This window comes from Lynx canadensis, chromosome F1, assembly GCF_007474595.2.
Source record: "Lynx canadensis isolate LIC74 chromosome F1, mLynCan4.pri.v2, whole genome shotgun sequence".
NCBI lineage: Eukaryota > Metazoa > Chordata > Mammalia > Carnivora > Felidae > Lynx > Lynx canadensis.
Window position 1 is genome coordinate 26,943,118 of NC_044319.2, and position 26,222 is coordinate 26,969,339.

A 26,222-nucleotide genomic window follows, 5' to 3' on the forward strand; every position below is an offset into this window, starting at 1 on the left:
TAAGATTACTTTGGCTATGCAGGATCTTTTGCAGTCCCATTCAAATTTTAAGATTGTTCTAGCTCTGTGAAAAAGGCTGTTGATATTTTGATAGGGGTTGCATTAAATGTGTAGATTGGGTGGTGTAGACATTTTAACAGTATTTGTTCTTCTAACCCATGAGCATGGAAGGTGGGGGGAAGTTTTTAAAACCTTGTGACTCTAAGTTGAAAGCATGCTAGATCATAACACTTAATGACCTGGTTTCCCTCTCTAAACAAGAAACACACTCACCTGCTATATGTATATTGTATACATGTATATATTTAAAGGTAATAATATTAGGAAGACCAGTGAGATTTTGGATTTAAAAATGTCTCAGATTAAAAGACAAGCTCCTAAATGGGAGAAGATATTTGCAGATGATATCTCTGATACAGGGTTAGTATCCAAAATATATAAAGAACTGATATAGCTCAACACTCAAAAAACAAATAATCCAATTTAAAAAATGGGCAGAAGACATGAGCAGGCATTTCTCCAAAGCAGACATATGGATGGCCAACAAATACATGAAAAGATGCTCAACATCACTCATCATCAGGGAAATGCAAATCAAGACTATAATGAGATATCACCGCACACCTATCAGAATGGCTAAATTAAAATACTTACCTTCAGGGGCGCCTGGGTGGCGCAGTTGGTTAAGCGTCCGACTTCAGCCAGGTCACGATCTCGCGGTCCGTGAGTTCGAGCCCCGCGTCAGGCTCTGGGCTGATGGCTCAGAGCCTGGAGCCTGTTTCCGATTCTGTGTCTCCCTCTCTCTCTGCCCCTCCCCCCGTTCATGCTCTGTCTCTCTCTGTCTCAAAAATAAATAAACGTTAAAAAAAAAAAAATTTAAAATACTTACCTTCAGATTAAAATACTTACCTTCAGGGGTGCCTGGGTGGCTCAGTCGGGTAAGCGTCCGACTTCCACTGAGGTCATGATCTCATGGTTCGTGGGTTCAAGCCCCGCATTGGGCTCTGTGCTGACAGCTCAGAGCCTGGAGCCTGCTTCAGATTTTGTGTCTCCCTCTCTCTCTGCTCCTCCCCCACTTGCTCTCTCTCTCTCTCTCTCTCTCTCAAAAATAAAGATTAAAAAAAATTTTTTTAAATACTTACCTTCAAAAAGACTAGCTGTGTGAGTAACCCTTCCTCCACCCTTTTTACCCTCATTCTTCCTCCATGCAGGAAAAGGGAAGCTTTGTTAGGACTTGTTCATATGAATATAAAATATCACACCAAATGGCAGCATGTGTGAATGTTAATGGCACTTTAGTTAATTTGTAGGATTGCTTCTTACAGGATTTTTAAGTATAGTCCATTGAGAGAAAAATTACATTTTGTCCTTCTCTAATCAACTTGATATAACTACTTAAATAATGACTGTTTTATCCCAAAATCAGCTGAGAACATAATACTAGGACTGGTATCTTTAAAGGTTTGAACTTTGATATTTGTTCATGAGGAGCCTTCTGTAAAGAGCTAAAAATACTTTTAGGAGTGGTAGGTGCTGAAGATGGTACATGATCACAGGCGTCAACTTAAAGTCAAGCAGTAGTAACTTGTTCATGGAATGTGTTGTCTCTGATTTCTGCCCTTTCCCTTCCCCTTGATTACAGAGAGGTACAGAAAGCAGTCAACACTGCCCAGGGCTTGTTTCAGAGATGGACAGAGCTCCTCCAGGACCCCTCCACAGCAACAAGGGAAGAAATCGACTGGACCACCAATGAGCTGAGAAACAACCTCCGGAGCATAGAGTGGGATCTGGAGGACCTTGACGAGACCATCAATATCCTTCTCTATGGTGCCTGTGCCTCTGGGATGGACAGAAAAATGAACACATTTTTGTCCAGGTGTCTCAAGTACATAGATTAGATATTTCCTTTTCTAGTTGATTGATGTTGCTCTTCTTTGTACCATGATACACTCAAAATAGTTGCCCAGTGAGCTAAGGTTTAGGGGCCACGTTCTTCTACGGTGCATGATAAGTCAGGCAGTGTGGAGACAGTGTAGTGCAGTGGTTGTAAGCTCAGACCCTGGAGTCAGATTGTGTGTTCAAGCCCTAACTATACCAGTTACTATCTGTTTGACTTGGAGCGTTGTTCTCTGCTTCAGTTTCCTCTTCAGTAGAAAGTTAGGATAATAGTAGTACCTAGCTCGTAGGATTGTTGGAAGTGTAGCAGGTAGAGTATGGTGCCTGACGCACAGTGAGCTTCTGTGTTAGCGGTCATTATTACATAGAGTTATACGTTGTTGATTAGAAATCAAAAGAAGATCCTTTTGTGGATTGTCTTCTTCCAATTCAGGAGGTGATGCTAGAATGCCAGTGTCCATCGGAGAAGCATTCTAAACCATCCAGTTGCATTTGGTAAAAGCAGATCTGTTACATTTAAGTCATGCTGTTGATGTTAAAGAAGTGCACTGACCTGACTGACGAACCAGAGAACTGTAAAAGCTGAACTATGTGGCCTTTTCTCAGGTGGAAAAATTCCAGCCAATCAAAAACGTTGACGGTATGCCAGCTGCACGTTCTCAGTTCTCTTTTGTTCTTTCAGTAAGTGTGACCTAGGAAACTGGCTTTCGTCAGAATCACTCCATAGCATGGGTTCATGTGCAGTTGATGTGTGGACTGCATAATTTATATATATTTCTGTTAATCATAATGACCCTGGGTGCCTTTTAAATTACTATTTTTTAAGTTTATTTATTGATTTTTTGAGAGAACGAGTGTGTGCACAAGCAAGGGAGGGGGGCACAAGCAAGGGAGAGAGAGGACGAGAAAATCCCAAGCAGGCTCTGCACTGTCAGTGCAGAGCCCCATGTGGGGCTCAAACCCACGAACCATGAGATCATGACCTGAGCTGAGGTCAAGAGTCGGTTGCTTAACCGACTGAGCCACCCAGGCGTCCTCTTTTTAAATTATTTTTAAAAAACAAGCATGTTCTTTAAAATTAGTGGAACAAAATATGTGAGAGGATGGGATCAAAAACACAGATACAGGAAGATCCATCTTCCCTTGAGATGGAAGAAGACAAGATTGGGGAGACAGAAATTACGAGAGAAAGAGGAGATACTGCGGGTTCGGTTCCAGATCACCACAGTCAAGTGAGTATCGCAATAAAGCAAGTCAAGTGAAGTTTTGGGGTTTCTCTGTGCATAGAAGTGATGTCGACACTAGACTGTACTCTGTTAAGTGTGCAATAGGATGTTGTCTAAAAACAGTGTATATACTTTAATTTAAAAATACTTTATTGCTGGGGTGCCTGGCTGACTCAGTTGGTAAAGCACGTGTCTCTTGATCTCGGGATTGTAAATTTGAGCCCCATGTTGGGTGTAGAGATTACTTAAAAATAAAATCTTTAACATAAAAATATTGCTGAAAAATCCTAGTCATCATCTGAGCTTTCAGTGAGTTACAACCACAGATCACCATAACCAATATAACAGTGAAAAAGCTTGAAATATTGCTAGAATTACCAAAAGGTGACACAGAGACACAAAGGGAACAAATGCTGTTGGAAAAATGGTACCAATAGACTTGCTTGACACTGGGTTGCCACAAACCTTCAATCGGTAAAACACACAGTGTCTACTAAGTGCAGTAAAACAAAGCACAATAAAATGAAGTATGCTGTTTTCATCACGCATTCAGCAAGTAATCCCTGAGTGTGCCATGTATTTTGTTAGTTACTGGGATGGGACTGATGAGCAGAACAGTGTACTGGCCCTCATGGAATTTATGGTGGGGAGTAGTGAGGAGCTCTGGGGACAGGGGAACAGACATTAATCAGAATAACACAAATGTCTATTTGCAAACTGTAAGAGAAAAGTACAGAGAGCCATGTGAGTGTCTGACATGGGGCAGCAGGACCAGGCTGGGGGTGAGGAGATCAGGGGAAGCTTCACTGAAGAAGCCTCGATCTCTAGATTCGTAAGCAGGGTTAGCTTCTTGCCATAAGAGGAGTGGTTTGGAATAGCAGATGAAACAGGTTTTCAGAGCTGTCATGGGAAAGGTGATCTGGAGTCAGAAAAGAATAGATACAAAGTGCTGGCAGGTCTCTGGAAGAGCCCAGCTCAGCTGTGGTCAGACTGCCATGGATTTATAGTGAACCCAGTCAGCAGTCTTAACCTGGAGGGTCTTCTCCACTTTGAGGCACGGAGATCCTCATAGCTGTGGGAAGAGAGTTTGAGAATGATGTGCGTCAAGTTGCCTGTGTGTTCAGAGACATCGAGCCAGATTTTATTGCTTGCCTGTGAGAGATTCTGTGGTTTAACATGATGTCGTTTGTTAGACTTTTGATGATGAAATTGCTTTACCTTGACTCTTTGACCCACGCATAGTTGAAGCAAACCCTAGAAAATTCAACCTTGATGCGACTGAATTGAGTATAAGAAAAACCTTCATCACAAGCACTCGGCAAGTTGTCAGGGTAAGGAATATGAGCTTACTGTGTTATTTGTGCAAGAAATAGCCAAACTGCTTTTCTTAATTGTAAACTAATAGGTCGACTCTGAAACCACTTTTTAGTATGAATTAAATGCCGCTTTCCATCATAATTTCTCTGATTCAAAGAAAGAAATTTGTTTCTAGTATTGTCAGGCTTATTTCTTGGAGCAAAATGGAGAGAGTAGATGCCTGGCCCTGGGGAAGTTACTTTAAGGGTGTCCTACTTGGCCATAGCTCTCATTCCTCCAAACCAGTTCTCTTGTTTCCTCTTTATTTCTTGCTCTACTGCGTTTTTGGACAAAAGGAAGAATTACCATTGTAGAAACCATTTGGTTCCTTGATGGATTGGTAATCACTTTGCATTGTGCAGAGTGACTCTTACCAGGTTTGGATAGCGGCCTCTTCCACCATCTGAATTGCTTCTGGAACTTTTGCAACCCGTGTTACTGACATTTCCATATACAACTGCTTGACAGCCTTTCGGGAGCTGTCCAGAGCAAGCATCCATCAAGAGTGTTAAAAGCCAGTCCAAGTTGAACAAATCTTTAGTCTCAAATTACATAGCTAATAATCTATTGTTAAAAAAAAACCTAAGAGAAAATATCATTTAAGTCAAATCCTGTATCCTTGAGATATGTTTGTATTTGAAACTATATGGCTAAGCCGTTTGATTAGCATAACTAGATGTAAGAGAACCAGCTGTCTTTAACATATGTACTAGAAAGCAGCTTCCTTGAATAAAAAGACTTGGGATCATACCAGCGCTAACATATGGCTTTTTAAGAGTCATCTTAGGCAGGAACCTTGGTATGTGTTTGCCAAAAACTTTATGTCATGTGATTTCCTTTTGAAATTATTTCAGATGGTAGGTTATCACTGAACTTTAACTATTCTTGTTTCTTCTTTTATTCATTAGTTGCCTTTCTATATACATATATCTAAATTATTTTTAAATAAGGCCATACTTTAATGGGCCTCATATTTTTGGACCTGGGTGCCCCATCTATATACACTGAGCATTTGAATTAGACACTCTTAATTTCTAGCCAGTTCAGAACACTGTTCTAATAAGGAAGCCTTTTATTCCAATAAGGTAAATCTCCAATTACTTATTTGATACATACGGTTTGCTTTTCTATTTTTTGTAATAGATTTTCTGAAAGACACTTCTGTAGATGTTAGTATTTAAATGGTGCCTTGCAGTGAAGCATATATCCCTGACCTTAATCATTATATTTATTCTTTCTGCAAAATAGTACTACTTGTAAGTTTTGCAAATTGAAATTCAGAGGTAAGTATATTGAAAGTTAAGTTAATTGGTATAACTGGAAGTAGAAACTGAAGTTCATTTTGAAAAGCTTTTTAAAGTGTATTCTTTGATAGAACTGTTTAAAATCAAGTCCATGCTTCATAATGCTGCAGCCCTTCTAGGGTTGAGGTCTAAATCATACTCCACTGTATCATCCAACTGAGTATTGTAGAGTTTTTAGTCATTCTTGTTTTAATTGTGACTCCTTTTTGGAAAGCTGTTACTGTTTGCTAGTTGTAGGTTAACAGTACCTAATTGAGCTTTTGTTGATCTCATTTTAATAAATTCTAATTGAAATCCTTCAGAAGAGAAGGACATAGTAATGAGGCTTACTTGAATTTTTTTTCTTAAAGCACCATGTGTTGATTGAATATTATTGCATTTGGGGGGCGCCTGGGTGGCTCAGTCGGTTAAGCATCTAACTTCAGCTCGGGTCATGATCTTGCGGTTTGTGAGCTCGAGCCCCATGTCAGGCTCTGTGCTGACGGCTCAGAGCATGGAGCCTGCTTCGGATTCTGTGTCTCCTTCTCTTTCTGCCCCTCCCCAACTTGTGCTCTGTGTCTCTCTGTCTATCAAAAATAAATAAATGTAAAAAAAATTGTTTTAATTAAAAAAAATATTATTGCATTTGGCTAAGCAGTATTTGCAGGGTTTTTTTTTTTTTATGTTTATTTATTTATTTTGAGAGAGAGAGAAAGCGAATGCAGGCAAGGGAGGGGCAGAGAGAGAGAGGGAGAGAGAGAATCCCAACCAGGCTTCTCGCTGACATAGGGTTCCATCCCATGAACCGTGAGATCATGACCTGAGCTGAGATTAAGTAAGAGACACTTACCCTACTGAGTCTCTAGTTAAGCAGTATTTATATACTGAGATCTCTGGGTTCTAGTTGGAGGAGGTAGAGTAGGATCAGAGAGTTAGGAGATTTGGGAAAAGAAACCTACGACCAAGCTCAGGTTTGGGATGTGTATATCACAAGCTTACATAAAGTCCTCTGTTATCCTGTTATCAGTACGTTTTCGTTTATTTGCTCCAAAAGGAGTACATTTTGATCCACAGCTTTCTCCTTCTTAGGCAGGAGAGTTGGTAACACATTGTACATTTGTGTGTGTGGTTGTTCTGTCTGAAGAATTACATCTTGCCCTCATTTTTCCTTGCAATTCATGTCCATTGGCTTTGCTTTTAGAAGCATCCCTGGTTTCAAGAGTCTTGTTTGTGTGTTTTCCCAAGTGTCTTTGAAGTTTATGTAGTTTTTACTAAGTTTTGCTGGCAGTTTTTATTGAAGAGAGCAAAAATATTTTTGTGTGTGTGTAAATAGCCTTTGATATTTTTGAAGTAATCATTTTTATATTTGTGGGGTCACCTACACATCGGAGATCTTGCATGTGAAATCTTTGTGTTGTGGAAATATGTTCCAGAAGTGACTTTCTCTTAACTTAGTAGCAGAAGGTTTTGAAGTATATGGCAGAGGCACAGGGAATGAACTGTGAGGAGACCTGAGTTCTAGGCTCATTTGTGACCTTAATAAATTTTCATCATGGCAAGTGATTTAGCCTCTCTGGCTCTATGTTTTCTTTATCAATTAAATGGTCCTCACAGACATTCTCTCTAACTTTCAAAGAAGATGAGAACTGTACCCCTTGCGAAAAAAAATCCAACTTGTTCCAACCCAAGAATTGTTTCCATTTCATTGTAAGTCAAGATAGACATGGTTAACCAAAAAGGGGAGGTGTACAATGTGGACAGAGATGACGTTGGGATGTGTGACCTCTGAGTGCTGAGTACTGGGATGTATGGTGTTCCATTCACTCAGTCTGGAAGACACCATGAAATGGGAACAGGAGCATAAGTAACTAGGACATTTATTGTGTTGTGGGTTTTTTTTTGTTTTTTTGTTTTTTTTGACAGACGAACCAAATTGTAATGGTATTAGCTGCTTCTGGACTGCTGGTTCTAAACTTCATGTGTTAGAAAGAAGATGACTGATTACCTTTTTGCCTGATAGGTTGTTACAGAATGCTTAACAGTGTTCGGTGACTTAGCTTAAAATTCCAAATCCTAATAAGGAGGCTAGTGGCTGATAACTTTTAACGGACATAGAAACAAATGGCGACTAGAAGTGAAAGCCTGGCTGTTTTACCTGCTGTCGTGGCCACACAGGACACACGATGCACAGCCATTGGACGAGTCACTCGCCATCAGGGCTAACGGCCCCTCCACATATATTTTAGTAAGCAGACACTTTAAAAACCTGGAGCTTTTAAATACGTATTTCATAGGGGCGCCTGGGTGGCTCAGTCGGTTAAGCGGCCGACTTTGGCTCAGGTCATGATCTCGAGGTCCGTGAGTCCGAGCCCCACGTCGGGCTCTGTGCTGACAGCTCAGAGCCTGGAGCCTGTTTCAGATTCTGTGTCTCCCTCTCTCTGACCCTCCCCCGTTCATGCTCTGTCTCTCTCTGTCTCAAAAATAAATAAACGTTTAAAAAAAAATTTTTTTTTAAATAAATACGTATTTCATTAAAGTAATGCATGTTCATGAAGGAAAATTAGAAAAGTTTATAAGAGGAGAAAATAGAAAAAAGAAATCTAAGCTCCAAATAATGAACACAACCTTTGCTATATTTTCTCATGGTGATTTTCTTCTCAGTGTATGATAGTTGTATTTTTACAGTTGTGATCATAGTGTTAAGCCATCATAAGCATTTTGTATTTTAATTTTTAAAATTAAAGGCAGTTCATACTTGCTATTTTTAAAATGCAAATAATTTTGCTGGATGAGAAAGGTAAAAAATGCCCCTCCATTCTGTCATTCCACTCCCTGGAAATAATCACTATTAACAGTTTTACATATTTCCTCTAGTCATTATATGACATAGAAATAGACTCTTTTAAAACAAAAAAAAATTTTTTAAATGTTTGTTTATTTTTGAGAGAGACAGAGACAAAGTGTGAATGGGGGAGGGGCAGAGAGAAAGGGAGACAGAATCCCGAGCAGGCTCTAGGCTCTGAGCAAGCTGTCAGCACAGAGCCCAACATGGGGCTCGAACTCACAAACCATAAGATCATGACCCGAGCCGAAGCTGGACACTCAACCAACTGAGCCACCCAGGCACCCCTGAAATAGACTCTTAAAAGAAATGGCACATTAGTCTGAGTTTACTCTAAGTTACTATTCTCTTCTTGGGACATGCTGCTTTTTTCTATTTTTCTTTCCTATTATAAATAGCACTGCAGTGTACATCTTTGCTTTTTTTCTGGTATATATTTTATACTGTTCTTTTTTTAAGATTTTATTTTTAAGTAATCCCCACACCCACCATGGGGCTCTAACTCACAACCCTCAGATCAAGAGTTGCATGCTCTACTGACTGAGCCAGCCAGGCGCCCCTTTTATATTGTTTTCTTAAAATAAATCCTAATAGTGGAATTGCTAGGTCAAGGCCGTGAATATTTGACACAAATATCAAGGCTCCTGTTACAAAATGTCAAGTTTTTTCAGTTAGTCCAGTTTACTTTCCAGCCATTGTTCCAGAGCAGCATTTTTTTTTTGTTTTTTTTTTTTTACATTTTTATTGAAGTACAAAAATAGAGAAAAGTGCATGTATCCCAGGTACACAGCTTGAAGAGTTTGTAAACTGGTGACAGCCATGGAAGCATTCCAGAGCATTCCCAGCACCCCTAGAAGTCTCCTTGTGCGCCTTTACGGTCTTTACTTCCCTGTTCACTGTGCTGACTTCTTTTTTTTTTTTCTTTTCATTTTTTTAATGTTTATTTTTGAGAGACAGAGCACGAGCAGGGGAGGGGGCAGAGAGAGAAGGAGACACAGAATCCGAAGCAGGCTCCAGGCTCTGAGGTGTCAGCACAGAGCCTGACGTGGGGCTCAAACTCACAAACTGTGAGATCATGACCCGAGCTGAAGTTGGATACTTAACCAACTAAGCCGCCCAGGTGCCCCACACTGTCCTGACTTCTAACAGCAAAAACACATTCTACGGATAAAGTTCAAGGTTTAATTGAACTTCAGTTATTTTTTTCCATACATGTTTGGATACATGTTGATATTTTCATTATTTCTTTATGCAAGTAATGTTCACTGTTTTTTTTTTTAAACTATTATAAAATGTATTAAGTGCATTTTTAAAGCATATGTTATCCCACCAGTGAACATTTAACACCACCCCAGGTGACTCACTGAGGTAAATCTCACACATTTAAGAAACATGGCTTATACCACTGAATTCCCTTTGTTTTAAATAAGCCAATATCTGTATGTTCATGGTGGGTGCTTTTTTTTTTTTTTTAACTAAGTATATTTTTCTCAGTTTCTATGGGTGGCCATTTTTTTTTATTTTTTATTTTTTTTTTGAGGTTTGTGAACAGCGAAATAGGTAGAGAATTCTAGAATTTCTGGGTCAACTGGACCCTAGACAGAACACCCCTCGGATGTGCTACCTACCCAGTGTCATTTCCAAGGGCTCACATATCCTCTTGTTGAAGGCCCCCAACAGAGGGGGTTTGCTCCTTCTGGATGCACCCTTAGATGGGCAGCACTGGGAGGGACATAGTGACAGGTTATAGTAAAATGATCTCTTTACCTTTGCTCTGCTGGATTAATAACATTTTTTTCTACAGAATACCCGAAGTGATCTCCTAAAACATGAACCAGAATACTCCATGGCCATGCTTAAAATACTTTAATGCTTCTCATTTGCCTTTGCACAGGGGCCTGCAATCTATGACCCATGAGATCTAAGAACAGTTCTACATTTTTTAAAGTATAGTTAGAAAACGTGCACGCGCACACACAGACACACACACACACACACCAGTGTGTGATGGGCTGAATATTTAATATTTACTCCTTTACAAACAAAGTTTGCCAGCCCCTGCCTCAGAATAAAATCTAAGCAGCCTGAAGGGCCTGCACGTTTGGCCAACCTTCTCTTCTGTCCCCTAGCCCAAAACACGCAGCTGGCTCCTTGGACCACCCTGGCCTGCTTTCTCAAGAGCCAAAGGCACTGAGCTGTTTCCCACCTCCAGGCTTTTGTATTTGCTGTTCCCTTTGCCCAGATTTCCCGGCCTTTAGTTCTTTCTGTGGTTGACTCATTCTTGCCCTTCAGGTCTCGATTCCACTGTCCCCCCTATCCTATGCCTCTAGAGTGGCATTCATCACCCACTCAGTTCCAGCCCTGTTTATTCCCCTCCTTCCCAACACAGCAACCACTTTGTTGACTTATCTGTGGGATTACTGTTTGCCTTTTCTCCACCATAGTGTCGGCTCCATGTGGGCAGGGACCCGGCCTGTATTGCTCACTGCTGTACGTGGGCACGTATTAGGCTTTAGTGAGCATTTGGTGAGCGTAAAAATGGGTGCTGGGAAAGTTGAAGCAAGGTGGTTATTCAGACTGCCCATAGGAATTAGGAAAACCGTGGCACTGTCTCATCTGCTGTTCACTTGTCATGCGTCTTGGAAAAAGTTTCTGAGCGCCTAATCCCTCAACATTTGCATCTATAAAATAGCCTACTTGCCAACAGAAAGTTATGAAGTTATTTTGGCAGCATTTATTTTTTTAAAGAAAAATTGTATTACAGCACTCGTACTCAATTCAAATAATTTTAAAGGATATTGGGTTGTGGTTAAATATGATAAGGAAAATGGCTCATATTTAATCAGGTGTTTTACTTCAGAGTAAGTAATGGGTCCATTCATTTTTCTTTCCATACAAAATTATTTTTTAATGTTTATTTTTGAGAGAGAGACAGAGCTTGAGCAGGGGAGGGGCAGAGAGAGAGGGACACACAGAATCCAAAGCAGGCTCCAGGCTCTAAGCTGTCAGCACAGACCCTGACGCCAGGCCCAAACCCACAAGCAGTGAGATCATGACCTGAGCTGAAGTCGGACACTTACCTGACTGAGCCACCCAAGCATCCCTTTACAAAATTATTTTTGATACTGCTCTGGAAATTCACTCTTGGATTAGAATAGTCTATACTTCACATGAATCCAACCCAGAAATAAAATAAGATAGAATACGAGGAAGTATTCTCTGGTGTTTAATGATAGATCTACTTTATCCTAAAGTGCATGATTTTTCACATGTATTCTGTTTGAAGATCTCAGTCCTTGAGCACAGGTTCTTGAGTTTGTGTCCCAGGATTGCCGTTTACTGACCGTGTGACCTTAAGAGAGTATCTCAGCCTTTGTAGATCTCAAACTCCTCACCTGTAAAGCAGAAATAATACCAGCTTCATAGAGTTGTTATGAAAATTCAGTGATAAATGTAAGTGTTCGGTGGTGTTTCTGACCCGTGGTTGGTACTCAGGAAATCCCAGCTCCCTTCCTCTGTCTTTCTCTTTAAATTTAGTATCCAGGTTATGCCCTTTTAAAGGAATGCCAGTCCCACTATTTTATTTCCTTTATTTTTGAGACTTTAAAGAATGCTGTCTTTTTGTTTTAAAAATTTCATAATAATGTATGTGTATTTTGCTAGCATGTAAAATATTAACCACGATATTGTTTAATCTGAGGGTATTCGTTTGTTTTCTGGTCTTCTCCTTACCTCATTAGGACATGAAGGATCACATGTCACCTTCCTCTGTGCAGGCATTAGCTGAACGAAAAAACAGACAGGTGAGTAAACATCTGAATACACAACATCAGTCAAAGAAAATAGCATGGTTAGATATTTGTAATTAAAAAATGCTGATGTCTGCATATTGTGTTTTTAAGCAGAGGACATGTACACGCTGAGCCTGGAGTGAGGTCGGCAGGTGTGAGAAAGTCTGGTCAGCTGCCCCTCCGCTCCCTCACACCCTCTGGCTCTCTCATCTGGGCTCCCATAGCTCCCTCTGCTTATCCTTGTAGCCCCCACCACACGGCATTTCTTCTGGACATGTCGTGCATGTTCCGTGTGCAAGGCTCTGTTAAGTGCTGTAATTGCTCCGTTTCCTGTCTTTTTCTCTGCTGGACCCCATGCTCCTTGAAAGTGAGGAACAGTTTGTGTCACAGGCTGTTTTTAAATCTCTGGCTGCTGTTACATTGCCCATAGAACTTACTAGACATCGAATGAGTGAAATTTTATGTAAAGACACTGGAGGAAACTTAATGTGTGTTAAATTAATGTAACGTGTGAATTTAAGTCCTTCGTCATTTTAAGTATTTTTATTTTATTATTTTTAAAAATTTTTATTTATTTTTGAGAGAGACAGAGTGTGAGTGGGGGAGGGGTGGAGAGAGAGGGAGACACAGAATCCGAAGCAGTCTCCAAACTCTGAGCTGTCAGCACAGAGCCCGACCTGAGCCAAAGTCGGACATTTAACCAACTGAGCCACCCAAGTGCCCCTTAAATATTTTTTTGACATGAGGTCTAGTTTCTATTAGTTATTACATATACATCATGCAATCTCATTTCAGAAACCAAAGCACAGATAATGACATATCAAAAATAAAAGCTACAAGAGACCAGTCCTTGGATTTTAAGTATCTTTTTAAAGTTAGATGCTTTGTGTAGACATTTCTTTCTGACTGATAAAATAAAATAAAATAGTTTTAAAAAATGTACAACAGGGGCACCTGGGTGGCTCAGTCGGTTAAGCGTCAGACCCAGGATTTTGGCTCAAGTCATGATCTCACAATTTGTGAGATCGAGCCCCATGTCTTTGCACTGTCAGCACAGAGATTCTCTTGGGATTCTCTCTCCCTCTCCTTCTGCCCCATCTCCCCGCCCCCCCTCAAATAAATAATACACACACACACACACACACACACACACACACACACCAGTCACCTAAAATTTAGATTTAACTTCAGTTCCGTTCAGACTCCATAAAGTTACCAGTAGTCCATTTAGTAGACTGTTAACTCCAGAATCAGCTCATCATTTTTAACCAACTGGATATCAGTAAGTCCTTACTTTATACCTGCACGTGTTTGTTGACCCACTTAATTTTGAAAACAAGTATTGTAAGAGCTCAAAGAAAGGGAGGGGGCTCTCCAGATATCACCTAACTTAATTTTCCTGTTTCCTTTCTCGCATTTCATTTTTCAAGTCATTGTTGTGTTTTATTTTCTTCCTGTCTACCTCCCTTCCTCTTAACGGTGCAATGAGGAAAAGCCAGTGACTGACCTGGTCCATCTGGCACTAGCTCTTGGGAGAAGCCGAGGGTCTGGCCATAGCTGGCTAGTTTTGAAGTTCCCTTTTTGTCTCCACTTCAGCTCACAGGAGCTGAGTGACCTAAGGTAGTTGTGACAGTGAGATCGGGAACTCTTGGCCTCCATTACCCTGAACTTGAATTGTTTTATTCCCCAGATAGTAGAAGTTGAGCTGACATACACAAACTGTGTAGTTACACATTGCCTTTCCAAGTGTGGACTGGAATTTTGTTTTCAGTGTTGCGTGAAACGTCATAGGGTCACAAATTGTCAAAGAATCGCAGGGCCGGTTTTCTGTACGCACTCAGGCAGGCAGGCCTCGCTGCTTCCTGCCAGATCAGGTGCTGTGCTACCCCGGCTGAGCTGGGACCTCTGGCTCTGGCACCTGCACACAGGCTGGTCCTCCAGTGCCCTGGGCCCTTGCCGTCTCCTTTCCCATTAAAACAGAGTCCTGGAAGTCAGCCTGGTGAAATCTAAGCTGCTTCACAGTAAAGCATAGACGACTGTTAACGGTGTGACATATGTCCACCTGAGTGTAGACCATGGATGCGCTAGAAAAATAGCCCTGATTGTGTCACCAGGAGCACACCAGGCTGGTGGAGCCCCCAGTTCTCTGTCGGTAGCCTAATGATGCACTATATATAGCCTTATTCTGACCTTGAAAAAATTGTCACTAGGCCCCACTGCCCTCCTTAGAGATTCTTAGAGTCTTCAGCTCAGAAGGAGCAGGATCTCTTCAACTTGACAACCCTACAATCAGGGCAGGGCAGGGCCATCTTCAAAAGGCCTCGGGTCTGCTTCCTCCAGAGGCCAGGTTGCCAAGGACTGCTGGAGGCTCTCCTGTGCCCTGGTCCCCTTCTCATAATCACCTCAGCACTTAGGCTCTGTCTTCGGAGCTTTGCCAAGCCCAGTCCCCAAAGTGTGGCCCTTTGACCAAATTCAGCTCTGAGCATCAGGTGAAGTGGGCCACGTCAGTCCCGAGGGGCTAGTAAAGGGCTTTTCAGACAGAGAAGCGAGTAATCAGTTAGGCTTTTAACAGTTCCGGAGATACAAAGTACCCGGTAAGAAGATCTGGCAACCGCACAAGGAGAAAGAATCTTAGTCAGCAGCATCTTCTGGCTCTTTATGCAGGACTGGTGTGAGCAGTAACTTTGACCAACTAGTCAGACAGGATTGTGGGGCTCCCAGTCCGAGCCCGCAGCCGAGAATGAGCTTTCCCATTCCTGACAGGCCTTTTCATGTAAGGGAGACTTATCCTTTTTCCAGACTTATCCTGTTCTGGCTACAAACTTCCTTGAATTCATATTGGGAAATCTGACCCTGGTGAAGAGCTCTAACTTCAGGCCCAGCACTCGCCTGGGTTATCAGGATCAGGCACTCATTCGTGGCCATGTCCGCCTGTGAAGCAACCCCCAGGTCCTATCTGGGAAGCCTGTAGCCCTTTCGTTCAACTGGAAGAGCACTGGGATTTATGTATGGGTTAAACTGAAGAGACATTGGTGGTTCTTGGGGCTTCTGTGTGTGAGAGGCTGTGACTTAGCTTCTTATCATACTAGGGCGCTCTCCCACCTCCTTCCAAAACAAAACCCCAGAAACTTCCCTGGCTCACACTTGAATAAAAAGGATTCTAGATCTGTGGGATTACACTAGAACCTGTGAGTCTCTGGTGAACTTCCCAGGGTAGGAAGAGCTGACCTACAGAGACTGAGTGCTTTTACATTATGTAGTGTGTACAGATGGGCACTTGTTGGTTTGAAGTTGACATTTATTTGCATTTTAATGGGACCAAAGGCCATTTTTTAGTCCCATTGGGAAAGCTTGGAGGCAGCGGGTGCCCTTCCCGGCATTCCTGAAATTGTGCCACGCAGGCACCAACCTCCACCACCACACAAAAGGCTGACCCGGTGGAAAATGCACCGTGAGCAGTATGAGAACTCTTTATGTCCCTGCTGTGGAGCATTTATGCAGATAGTAATGGCTTGTTTCCCGCCCCCCCCCCCCAACCTGGCTGCCCCGTCCCGCTGTCACAGGCGCTGCTAGGGGACAGTGGTGGTCAGAACTGGAGTGCCGGAACGACGGAGAAGTATGTGCGCCTCGACCGCGAGCTCCAGTTAGCCAATTCCCATTTCATCGAGGAGCAGCAGGCCCAGCAGCAGGTACCCAAGGGCCCGTAGGCTGCGGCGGGAGCCAGGCCCTCCCTCCGTCCACTGCCAGCAGGTGTGTGGGGGGGGGGGGGGGGACTTGTCTTGCGGCGGCCCGCGTCCGCCTGTGCCGTGAACCTCCTTCGGAGCACGACCTTGTCAAGAGATCCAAGCTTGATTAGCTCTCTCAGGAAAAGCAGACCAGACATCCACAACTGACAGACAAGGCCATTGATTGAAAAAAACAAAACACGAAAAACTAGCAACCTCTTTCCCCGCCTCCACTTTTATACTCCGTTTTTTGTTCATTTCAACAAAGGCACTTTCAGAAAAATTGAGTCCTTGTTTTTTCATTGAAAATCTATTATATGTAAAAATAATTGCTTTGGTGGAGGTTATACAGCAGAAAGAAAGCGAGATTGGTTATATTCACATTGTTGCTTTTGAGATGTAGTTGTATTTTAAAAAGGAAGCTGAGAACAATGTATCTGGGGATTTGAGGGTTTTCTACGCATTGAAACTACTGGTTCTTAAATGCGAAGTTGTATGTATACGTGTAGGACTGTGTGTTCTCTTTCCATTAGCATGTCTGTTTAACCAGTTGTCTACTTAAATTGCTGTTAATCAAGTAGACTTTTTTATATACAAAAAATGAGGAAGGTACAGCACAGTTAACAGTAATTATTTATCACTCAGTGGTTGTCCTTGAGACAGCTCACTGCCACAGGGCCGCCTCTGGTTTGTCCTTGAGCAGGAAGGAAAGGACTCGGTGTGCACCGTTTTCCCACATTCAGAGGTTTGCCAGGCTCTCTCTCGTAGTCAGGCTGTGGCAGCCTGTTGTGGATTGAGACCTTGACCCTGGTGTGGGCTTCCTCTTCCCAGATCCCCCCTGGCTCAGTGGTTACTGCACAGGTGCTTTTGGCCCTGGCCTTTTCCCTCAGTGGACTCGAGCCACACGGCATCAGTCCCCCTTGGTGGTTTCAAGGTCTGCTGACTGTTCACACGTTGGATCAGCAGGAGGTATCAGTAGCCTGACAACCCAGCCTTTTGAGCAGTGTGTTCTCAGAGGCGATGGTCTGGTCCTTGGATTTCTGGGCTTTGCTTCTGAATGAGAATTGTCCCAAGTTGGCAAAGACGCGAGCAGCTGCTAGAGTACCGGGACTGGAGCCAGGTAAGATGGGTTCTCATTGCTTATTTCCCGTTTCTCTGGCACCAGCTGATTGTGGAGCAGCAGGATGAGCAGTTGGAGCTGGTCTCTGGCAGCATCGGGGTGCTGAAGAACATGTCCCAGCGCATCGGAGGGGAGCTGGAGGAACAGGCAGTGTGAGTATCGACATGCCCCTCTTACTGCAGGGAAACTGAGGGGCAGAGCCGTGTTCAGAGACCCCTGAAAAGCCTGACAGTTACATGGCCAGTGAAACCAAAAGCTGTTTTACTTACAGCTCTGTCTTCATTCTGTCTTGCGGACTGACCTCCCCCAAAGAAGCAAATTTATCAGATAAAATTTTCAGCAGGGTTTAGGCAGAGTTATTCTCATGTTAGTTTTACACCTTGCAAAAACAGATCCAGTCTCCTCTGAGCAGATTCTTGGAGTGTTATGACGAATGGGAGCATGAACAGATCTGGCTTTTGTAGCCTCCCTGGGGATTTGGGTCCCAAAGAGGATAGGACATGAGCTGGCTTCACTTTATCACCCCATGACTCTCCTGCTCCATCGAATAAAACTTCTTACTCTGCATCTTAAACTTTAACATTATGAAAAAAAGTTTATAAATTTAACCTCAATTAATAAAAAAAATCTTCCCTCAAAAGTAAAAAGTAAACACAGAGCAAACAAGAAAAAACAATTGGGTTTCTTTGTTTTTCCCTCGGGACAGTCTCCTTTTGCGCTTGGAAGCATGGCCCCAAAAGCATCCTTCTAAAACCTGTTCATTTCGGGGCGCCTGGGTGGCGCAGTCGGTTAAGCGTCCGACTTCAGCCAGGTCACGATCTCGCGGTCCGTGAGTTCGAGCCCCGCGTCAGGCTCTGGGCTGATGGCTCGGAGCCTGGAACCTGTTTCCGATTCTGTGTCTCCCTCTCTCTCTGCCCCTCCCCCGTTCATGCTCTGTCTCTCTCTGTCCCAAAAATAAATAAACATTAAAAAAAAAAAGTAAATAAACATTAAAATTTAAAAAAAAAAAAAAAAAACCTGTTCATTTCACAATTTTTTTTTCTGAAAAAGTAAGACCATCCACTAGGATGTTTCAGAACCTCTCCAGTTGCACTCTTAAGTTCAGTGTTGTTATACATTCATTCTTCATAAATTCAGAATGGCACCTGCTCTGCTGGAGGTCCTGGGGATTGATAGGGGAGCGAACAGAACAGACCGTCTTTGCCATCAGAGAGTTTACCATTTACTGTGTAGAAGGGACGTTCTACAAATGGTGTAAGTCATTAAGAGGTGACAGAGAAGGAATGAGGAAGGACATGGGACCTGGGAGCCCTCACCTAGCGCAAGCTGCAGACCTGACTTAGCCCAGGTCCCTGAGAAGATGTGTTTAACTGGAACCTGAAGGGTGAGGAGAAGGTGTCCCAGTGAAGGGTTGGGGGTGAGGGGAGGGCCGACCGAGACAGAGAGTGAGGAAGTGCATGGGGCAGAAAGGTTTACTGTGTATAGAGCATGGGAGTGGGGAGGGGTGCAGAAGTCAAGACAGGGAGGCCTTAGAAGCCCTGTTATGGGGTTAGGACTTTCTCTTCTGAGGGTGATGGGAAACCATGAAGGTTGTGTTAGGAATGACACCATGGTCAGGTTTACATTTCAGGCAGGCCCATCTAGCCGTGGCATAAAAAAATTTTTTTTAACGTTTATTTTTGAGAGAGAGAGACAAAGCACAAGCAGGGGAGGGGCAGAGAGAAAGGGAGACACAGAATCCAAATCAGGCTCCAGGCTCTGAGCCATCAGCACGGAACCCGACACAGGGCTCAAACCCATGAATTGTGGGATGATCATGACCTGAGCTGAAGTCGGATGCTTAACCAGCTGAGCCACCAGGTGCCATGTCTACCTGCGGTTTAGATGACCAACCATAGTAGAGCAAGACTGGAGGCAGGGAGACTAGGTGGGAAGCTACAAGAGTGGAATCTAGGCATGCGTGTTTAATTTCCGTCTAAAATGCATTCTTCCCCTAAAATGCCAGTTGGGGGACGGGAAAGGACTAATTGCCTGAACTCCTTGGGCTTCGGTAGATAACAGAGAAGCCTGGTAGACTTCCAGTTAAAGATGGTGACTTTGAACACACCGAATACACCTTTTATCTCCGCTCCCTCCCTAAAGCCCACTAGAGTGCGGGCAGAGGGATGTTGTTTTTTAGCGGCATAAAACCTATGGGGACATAGAGCATGAAATAACAAACAATAAGCATAACATTTAGATCCTGGATGGTTACCGACTCTACCGACCAGAGAAAGCTGAACCCTCGGCCAGCCGTGGGGAGAGCCAAGGAGCAAGCTGGTGGCCATGAGCCACCGGCTGGGAAGAGCATTTGCTCGCTCTAGACAGCGTGAGCCCCGAAGGGCGATCTCCTCACACCGTGACAGAATCATGTTGGAAGGAAGGAGGAGGAGGTGTGGGGTGGATGCAGAGATGGGGAAGGAAATGGGAGCAGAGCAAAGCCCTAGCCCTTCTAGTGCAGAGTCAGCAGGACAGAATTCTGGTGCAAGCATTTACTTCAAAAAGTGGAGAAAGCCCGAGAGAAGAGTGGGAGGGGCTGGAGCAGTTGTCCTGGAGGCGGGAAACAGCTGTGTTTTTTGGGGGGTTTTTTTGTTGTTGTTGTTTTTTAATGAAAAGTCTTAACGTGCTATTTAGCTCTTTAAAGTGTGTGTCGAGGCACCTGGGTGGTTCAATTGGTTAAGAGTCCGACTTCGGCTCAGGTCATGATCTCACAGTTCATGGGTTCGAACCTGGCATTGGGCTCTGTGCTGACAGCTCAGAGCCTGGAACCTGCTTCGGATTCTATGTCTCCCTCTCTCTCTCCACCCCTCCCCTGCTTGCACTCTCTCTCTCAAAAATAAATATTTTTTTAAAAAAAGAAAAATATTTAAAAAATAATAAAGTGTGTATCACTTTGGTAAAAATAATAAGTAAATTCAAAGGAGAACACGTGGGTCTTGGACTCTGACCTGTGTTCCCCAGGACGTGTAGCCACTGGCAGCTGTGCCGTTGGCCACGTAACATGTGGTCAGTCTGAACTGAGATGTGGCCGAAATGTAAATGCACCAGACTTTGAAGACTTACTATGAAAAAAAAAAAAAAAAACCCACAAAGTAGCTTGTGCATGATTTTTTAAATATTGATTACATGTTGAAACAATAATGTTTTGGCTATATGGAGCCAAATAAAGCAGATTATGAAAATTAATTTCTTCCTTTTTGTTTTAAATGTGTGGCTACCAGAAATACAAAATAGCGTATGGATTCACAGCCTGTTTCTTTTGGACAGCGCCGAGGAGATAGATCGGGGCTGGAAACCTAGTTAGTGGGTGTCCTTGGGCTGGAGGCTGGGTGACTGGCCTTTTTGTCCTCAGTCGGAAAAGTCATGCCCGGCATACAAAGGTGGCTCTTGTGTTTTCGGCGTTTGGCCCTGCCTGGATAGGTCTGCAGCTGCAGGGCTAAGATGCTACCAGGATCTAAGATGAGCTAATAATGTCTTAATGTGAAAATTCAGGTAAGGGACAAAGACTTGCTTATTTAGTTGTCAACATGGACTGTATTTCTTAATTGACTTAATGAGGAGTCGGTTGCCCTGAATCCTGAAGGGTTGTCGGCTGCTTCATGTGGGCACAGACCGAGCCCAGGACTTTCTAGCCACCATTGATGCTGTCAGAGTACTAGAGCCTTACTAATAAGACCTCTGGTCTTAATAAGACTAATTGGTATGTTGCATTCTATATTTGAGATGATCACATGTTAGCCCAGAGTTGAAAAGTCTGGAATGTTTGGTGATTTATGAAATAAACATTGTTGGGATGAGAGTATTTTGGTGTTTTCTTTCCCAGCTGCACCTTGGACAGCAAAATAGTGTTAGCTTCCTGGAGCCGCTTCTCCCCGTGGGAAAACACTGGCTTCTCTGCGGGTGTAGGTGAGGAGCACACACCATCAGGAATGGCAGTCCCAGGGCCTCCCGGCGTTATGACAAAGCACAGAGTGCATTACAGGCAATGATTATTAGATTAAAGTATGTTTGGCTCCTGTCGCCACGAAGTGCTTTGTGTTGTGACCTAGTGCTCACAAGACCCCCGGCAGGGAAGCTACCCCATTTTACAGATGTAGAAACTGTGCCAAAGAGTTGTGGGGTGCCTTGTCAAGGTAGCAGGGGAAGCAAGTGGCAAAGCCTGGTTGTCTGACCTCACACAGCCTCTTTCTAGAGCACTGTGTTGCCACTGAGTTTCTGTTCTTCTATCAGCTCCACACTGCCTGGTCTACACTTCTAAAATCTACAAAGCTCTAAAAAATTTTTTTTTAAGTTTTCAGCAAGCCCATATTACAGGAAACCTAACCTGAACTCACTGCAGCTATGATTCCTGTTAGTTTCCTCTGCAGAAACATTAACATGCTTGATTATGGGGTCTGCCCCAGACCCTGCTTGCGAGTGCTGGCTAATATCCAGCATGTGTAATTCATTGCTTTTTTAAATTCCTAAAATTCTGAAATCAAAAAAACATGTCTTGTGCTAAGGAGTTTGGATAATAGATTGATCAAACCCCCACATTACCTGTTTTAGGTTTGCTAACACTGAGGCGTGGGGTAAGATCATACCTTACCATGATTTAATTTCATGGCCAGTGCGTTGCCAAGACTTTGTGCTTACCAGCCACCCCTCTGTGTCTGCTTCTCTTTCCAGTATGTTGGATGATTTCTCCCATGAGTTGGAGAGCACTCAGTCCCGGCTGGACAATGTGATGAAGAAACTTGCAAAAGTATCTCACATGACCAGTGGTATGTATGGCATTTAAAGCTTAAGAATTCCTACTTCATTCTAGAAACATGGTCTATAGCGTTCTCACAGGTGTGCCCCTTCAGATCTCTCTCCTGTCGTACATTTTTGGGTCTGCTTTCTTGTCAGAGAAGGAAGACCGGTAGGCACAGGCCTCGTCTGCCACTTATGGCCTTCACCGGAGAAGTGGTCTTTGTGTCCCCCCACTGCACAAGGCTGGTGTGGTGGGTGGCTTTTCTCCTAGTGGAGCAACTCTCATTGCAATTACAAAATCCTTTTTTATTTTAGTTTCTTATTTCCTTGCCCATATAGGGAACAGTAATGAAGAAGCCGGTTATTGTTTTCCCTGGACTTTCTTTTATTGAAAAACTCCTACCATTTCAGTATCAGATGGCCTTACAGATCTAATTTAAATTTCTTTCAGGGGCACCTGGGTGGTTCCGTCATTTAAGCATCTGACTTAATTTTGGCTCAGGTCATGATCTCATTGATCTTCTAGTTTGTGAGATCGAGCCCTGCATTGGGCTCCATGCTGACAGCGGGGATCCTGCTTGTGATTCTCTCTCTCTCTCGCTCTCTGCCCCTCCCCCACTCTCAATGCGTGTGGTCTCTCTCTCTCTCTTTCTTTCTCAAAATAAATAAACTTAAAAAAAAATCTTTTTAAATAAAAAATAAATTGCTTTCACTTAAAGTCGTGAGTGAAATATTCCAGCAGATTTGCGCCAGAGTGGGGTGAAATTTTAACAGTTTTCAAACTGGTCACTATGTAGGAAGATATGTTCCAGTGACTCTATTTGTTGATGGCAGCAATCCACCTCCCCTAGTACATTAGAAATACTGTATTTTAAAGCCGAAGAACATCCAGTATCTCCTTTCTTCTTTAGTCGGCAGGGGGTGGCTTGGTCAAGGGAGGAACTGAGGTACTCCTTGAGGTGATGTAAATGTGGTTGAAGCAGAGCACTAGCACCCCCGCTGGAGCTTCCCATTTCTTGCCTCATTCTTCTGTGGGTTTCCTCTCATCAGGTATGTGTTACGGGGTCTAATTGTTCATTCGGCCTTCTGCGCTAAGGCTAATACAGATCTGTATTTGCTTTCCAGCAGTTTAACTCATAGTCAAGTTAAAGAACAGTTGTCTGGGGCTCAGCTTCTTACCTGTAAAAAAATAGGTTGTTGCCTGCCTCTTCAGAGCATTGTGGAAGTTAAATTAAATAATAGTAATTAATGTACAAGTGTTTAAAGTGTCTCCCACGTATTAGTACTTACTTAATGTTTGTTTCTTTTTTAAAAAATAGGAAGTCGGGCAGAATATGGCCCTGCAGGGCAAAGGACCTGTTTTGTTTTGTTTTTTTTATCCAAAACAGAGGGAAGCTCGTAGCCAGACTTAGTTCCTTCTTTCTCTCCAGGGACAAATACCTTTATGCCTCCAGCAGCTTTTCATTGCCTGAAGCAGGCACCAGCTTAGTTAATCTTTCACACACTTAGAGAAAGGTTTGCAAAGCCTTCTTCCCTATTCCTCTGTTCTCTCCCACCTTCATGCTTCTACTTAAAAAAAATAATAATAATAATTAGTGAAGTATTACATAACCAGTGTAAACCCCAGGCCCTCTCTAGTGTGTGTATTCATCACAAAGTCAAGTAGCTACTTCAGCACCAGTTTTGTTTGGGGAAGAGCAAAGAACAAAGATGCACTGTGTCTTTGTTTCTCAGCATTCCGGGAATGAATAATTTAGAAAAGTGCTTGCATTGTGATAAGCCGTTCAGTGTGTATAAATAGCACTGAGCCTTGCTTATGCTTTATGCTACTTTATCCTGAAAGAAAAGTTTGGGGAGCAAAGTAGGGACTTCAATTATATTTGTCTAAGAAAAAGGGCCAGGAGACGGAGAATTCAGCCTGAAAGGCCCTTCAGTTTAGACAGCTTGCCCATGGTTTTTTCATTTTAAGCTTTGCCTGCTCCCAAGAGAAAGATTGCTCAGGGCCTCCTGCTTGGTGCTCTTGGCTTCAGGTTGACACCAAGGCAATTTGTATTTGCCTCTGTTCTCCATAACTTCTGGGCAAGTTCGCGGCTTTTTAATCTGTACTTAAAGTATATGAAGACACGTTGAAGTTGATCAGGCAGTAACCGCGCTCACATGCCAGCCACACGGTTCCGGAGAATCAGAACGTCTGCCCTTCCCCGTGGCTGGCTGCTTCGTGGAAGAAATCAGCCGAGATGCCACACTCGCTTTATGAGTGACCCGAGGATGGTGTATTCTTTTGAGTAGAAGGTTCTTTTGAGTCTTCCCTCACCTTCTAAAATTTTTTTATCTTTTCTCTCCAGTGGAGGAAAATATACTGGAAGGGGAGAAACACCTGCCATTGGAGCTCTCTTTGTTCCCATCTACTTTTTGAAGCAGGTCTTGAGCTTACAAAGCTGGTTAGGCTTTTCCCTTGAGAGCGCAGAAGGCTTTGTGGTTAGTTTTGCCCCCCTTCTGGGGAGAAGTCAGCGGGTGAGGTTACCTGGTTCAGGCTTCCTAGCAGCAGCTTAGCACTTCAAAGGGAAATGGCTTTAAAGGAGCGTCCGGTTGTGCTAGCTTGTATGAGGGATGTTGTCCTTGATGAAAACCCCTATTTAATGCAATCCTGGAAGAGAGAGTGATTGGAGGTGGGAGGGGCTTGGGGAGAGGCTGATGGAAAGCCAAAAAGTGGAAAACTGGTTCGATATTGGGAATCTAGGGTTGAGAATGTTGGGGGGTGGGGGGGACAGGGATATGTGTAAGGTTGGGGGGCAGGGATGGTTAGGAAGCAATTGTCTTGCTGTTTTGTCCTGGAAGAATACCAACTAATCATTTTAATGAGTGTTTTGAAGTTCTTATAGGCATTTTTAAATAGATGAAAGAATGCTAGATTAACTCAAGTTCTCTTGAGCAGTGAAGTGATAGTTAAACAGATTAAAAATATTATCTGAGTTGGCCAGTTCTGCCTCCCATGCCCATTGGACTAGTCCTGTTCAGACAAGGAACCAACAGACGTGGGGTCTTTGCCCTGATCACAGTTTCTAAGTGAGTTTCTAGAGTGTCTGAAGTAGAGCAAGGTGATCACCACCAAGAAGGTACTTACTTTGCTTACTGTCACTTGGTGGCAGTCTCTTGGCCGGTTCTAAAATTTTGCCAGCCGTGGCAGTTAGATAATTTAAGTACTGGTTTGTGGACTTAGCATTGCTCTGAGGAAAGCTTTGCAATCGATTTTCCTGGATGCGGACCTTCTTACACTGTGATCCTCCATAGCCATGGTGTCCTAGAATCTGCAGGCTTTCAAGTAGACTTTTGATGAATCAGTTTACCTTCATATCTCTGTTTAAATGGAGGACTCCTCTCTAGCAGAGGAAATACGTTTTCATAGGCCAGTGAAAGTCTGTTCTGTCTGGCCCTTTGTAGAAAGACTGCTTGTTCTTTCTACCTCCACAAGTTCAGGAGGCATCCTGGCAGTGGCGGCACCCTGGGCTCCACACCCGGCCCGGCCCAGGGTGAGCGAGGGTATTCGTGTTTCCTGCCAGGCACGCGGGGGATTGTGGGTGGAGCTGGGGCTCTGCGTGGGCCCTTCTGTTCCTCCGCGCCTCCTTGCTCTTGGTGTTTAGATGGACTCTAGCCGCTTAGTTTCCGGTGCTTGTTCTGAAGTGTTGGTAGGGCAGGTTTCAGAGAAGGCCTTCCACTTGGATTCAGTGGTAAGCTGCGTAAGTTACTTTCCCAGTAATCTCTCCTGGAGGGGTGTGGCGTAACAGTGATCGTGCTTATGGTCCCCGGAGTTTGCTTTTTCAGCCCTTCATTTCCTGGAGTGACCAGCGGGAGCTTTTATCCTCTTTCCGTCCTCCCCTAGTGCCCGTTGAGCAAAGAACAGGATTCTTGTTGAATGAAGTGATTTGGCTTCGGTAGAGGATTAAAGCAAATGGGCTTTGATCTGTAATGCCAGTGCCAGCACCTTGCCAGGGGCATGGTACCCACCAGCAGCCAGCTGAGAGCCACGGGTTTTAATGAAAGACTTGAAGCGCGGAGCACGTACTGGTTACAGGCCCGTGTTCGAGGGACCGGCAGAGCTGTGGGTGCACATGCGGTGCAGGCGCAGACACCCGGCACACGGGCGGGTTCCAGATCCTCCGAGCCCCCGTCATCCGCACACTCTGGCCCCTTTCTGCTGCGGGGAGTTGCA

General features: G+C 43.5%; 1 protein-coding gene across 1 annotated transcript in view; it reads left to right on the forward strand.

Moving 5' to 3' along the window:
• Positions 1-26,222, forward strand: part of STX6 (syntaxin 6) — a 51,739-nt gene that overhangs the window by 19,453 nt on the left and 6,064 nt on the right. Inside the window, exons 2-7 of the mRNA XM_030302334.2 lie at positions 1,643-1,812; positions 4,359-4,453; positions 12,344-12,406; positions 15,958-16,083; positions 17,285-17,391; positions 21,947-22,041. Coding sequence (XP_030158194.1) covers positions 1,643-1,812; positions 4,359-4,453; positions 12,344-12,406; positions 15,958-16,083; positions 17,285-17,391; positions 21,947-22,041 — 656 coding nt within the window. The remainder of the gene's footprint in view (positions 1-1,642; positions 1,813-4,358; positions 4,454-12,343; positions 12,407-15,957; positions 16,084-17,284; positions 17,392-21,946; positions 22,042-26,222) is intronic.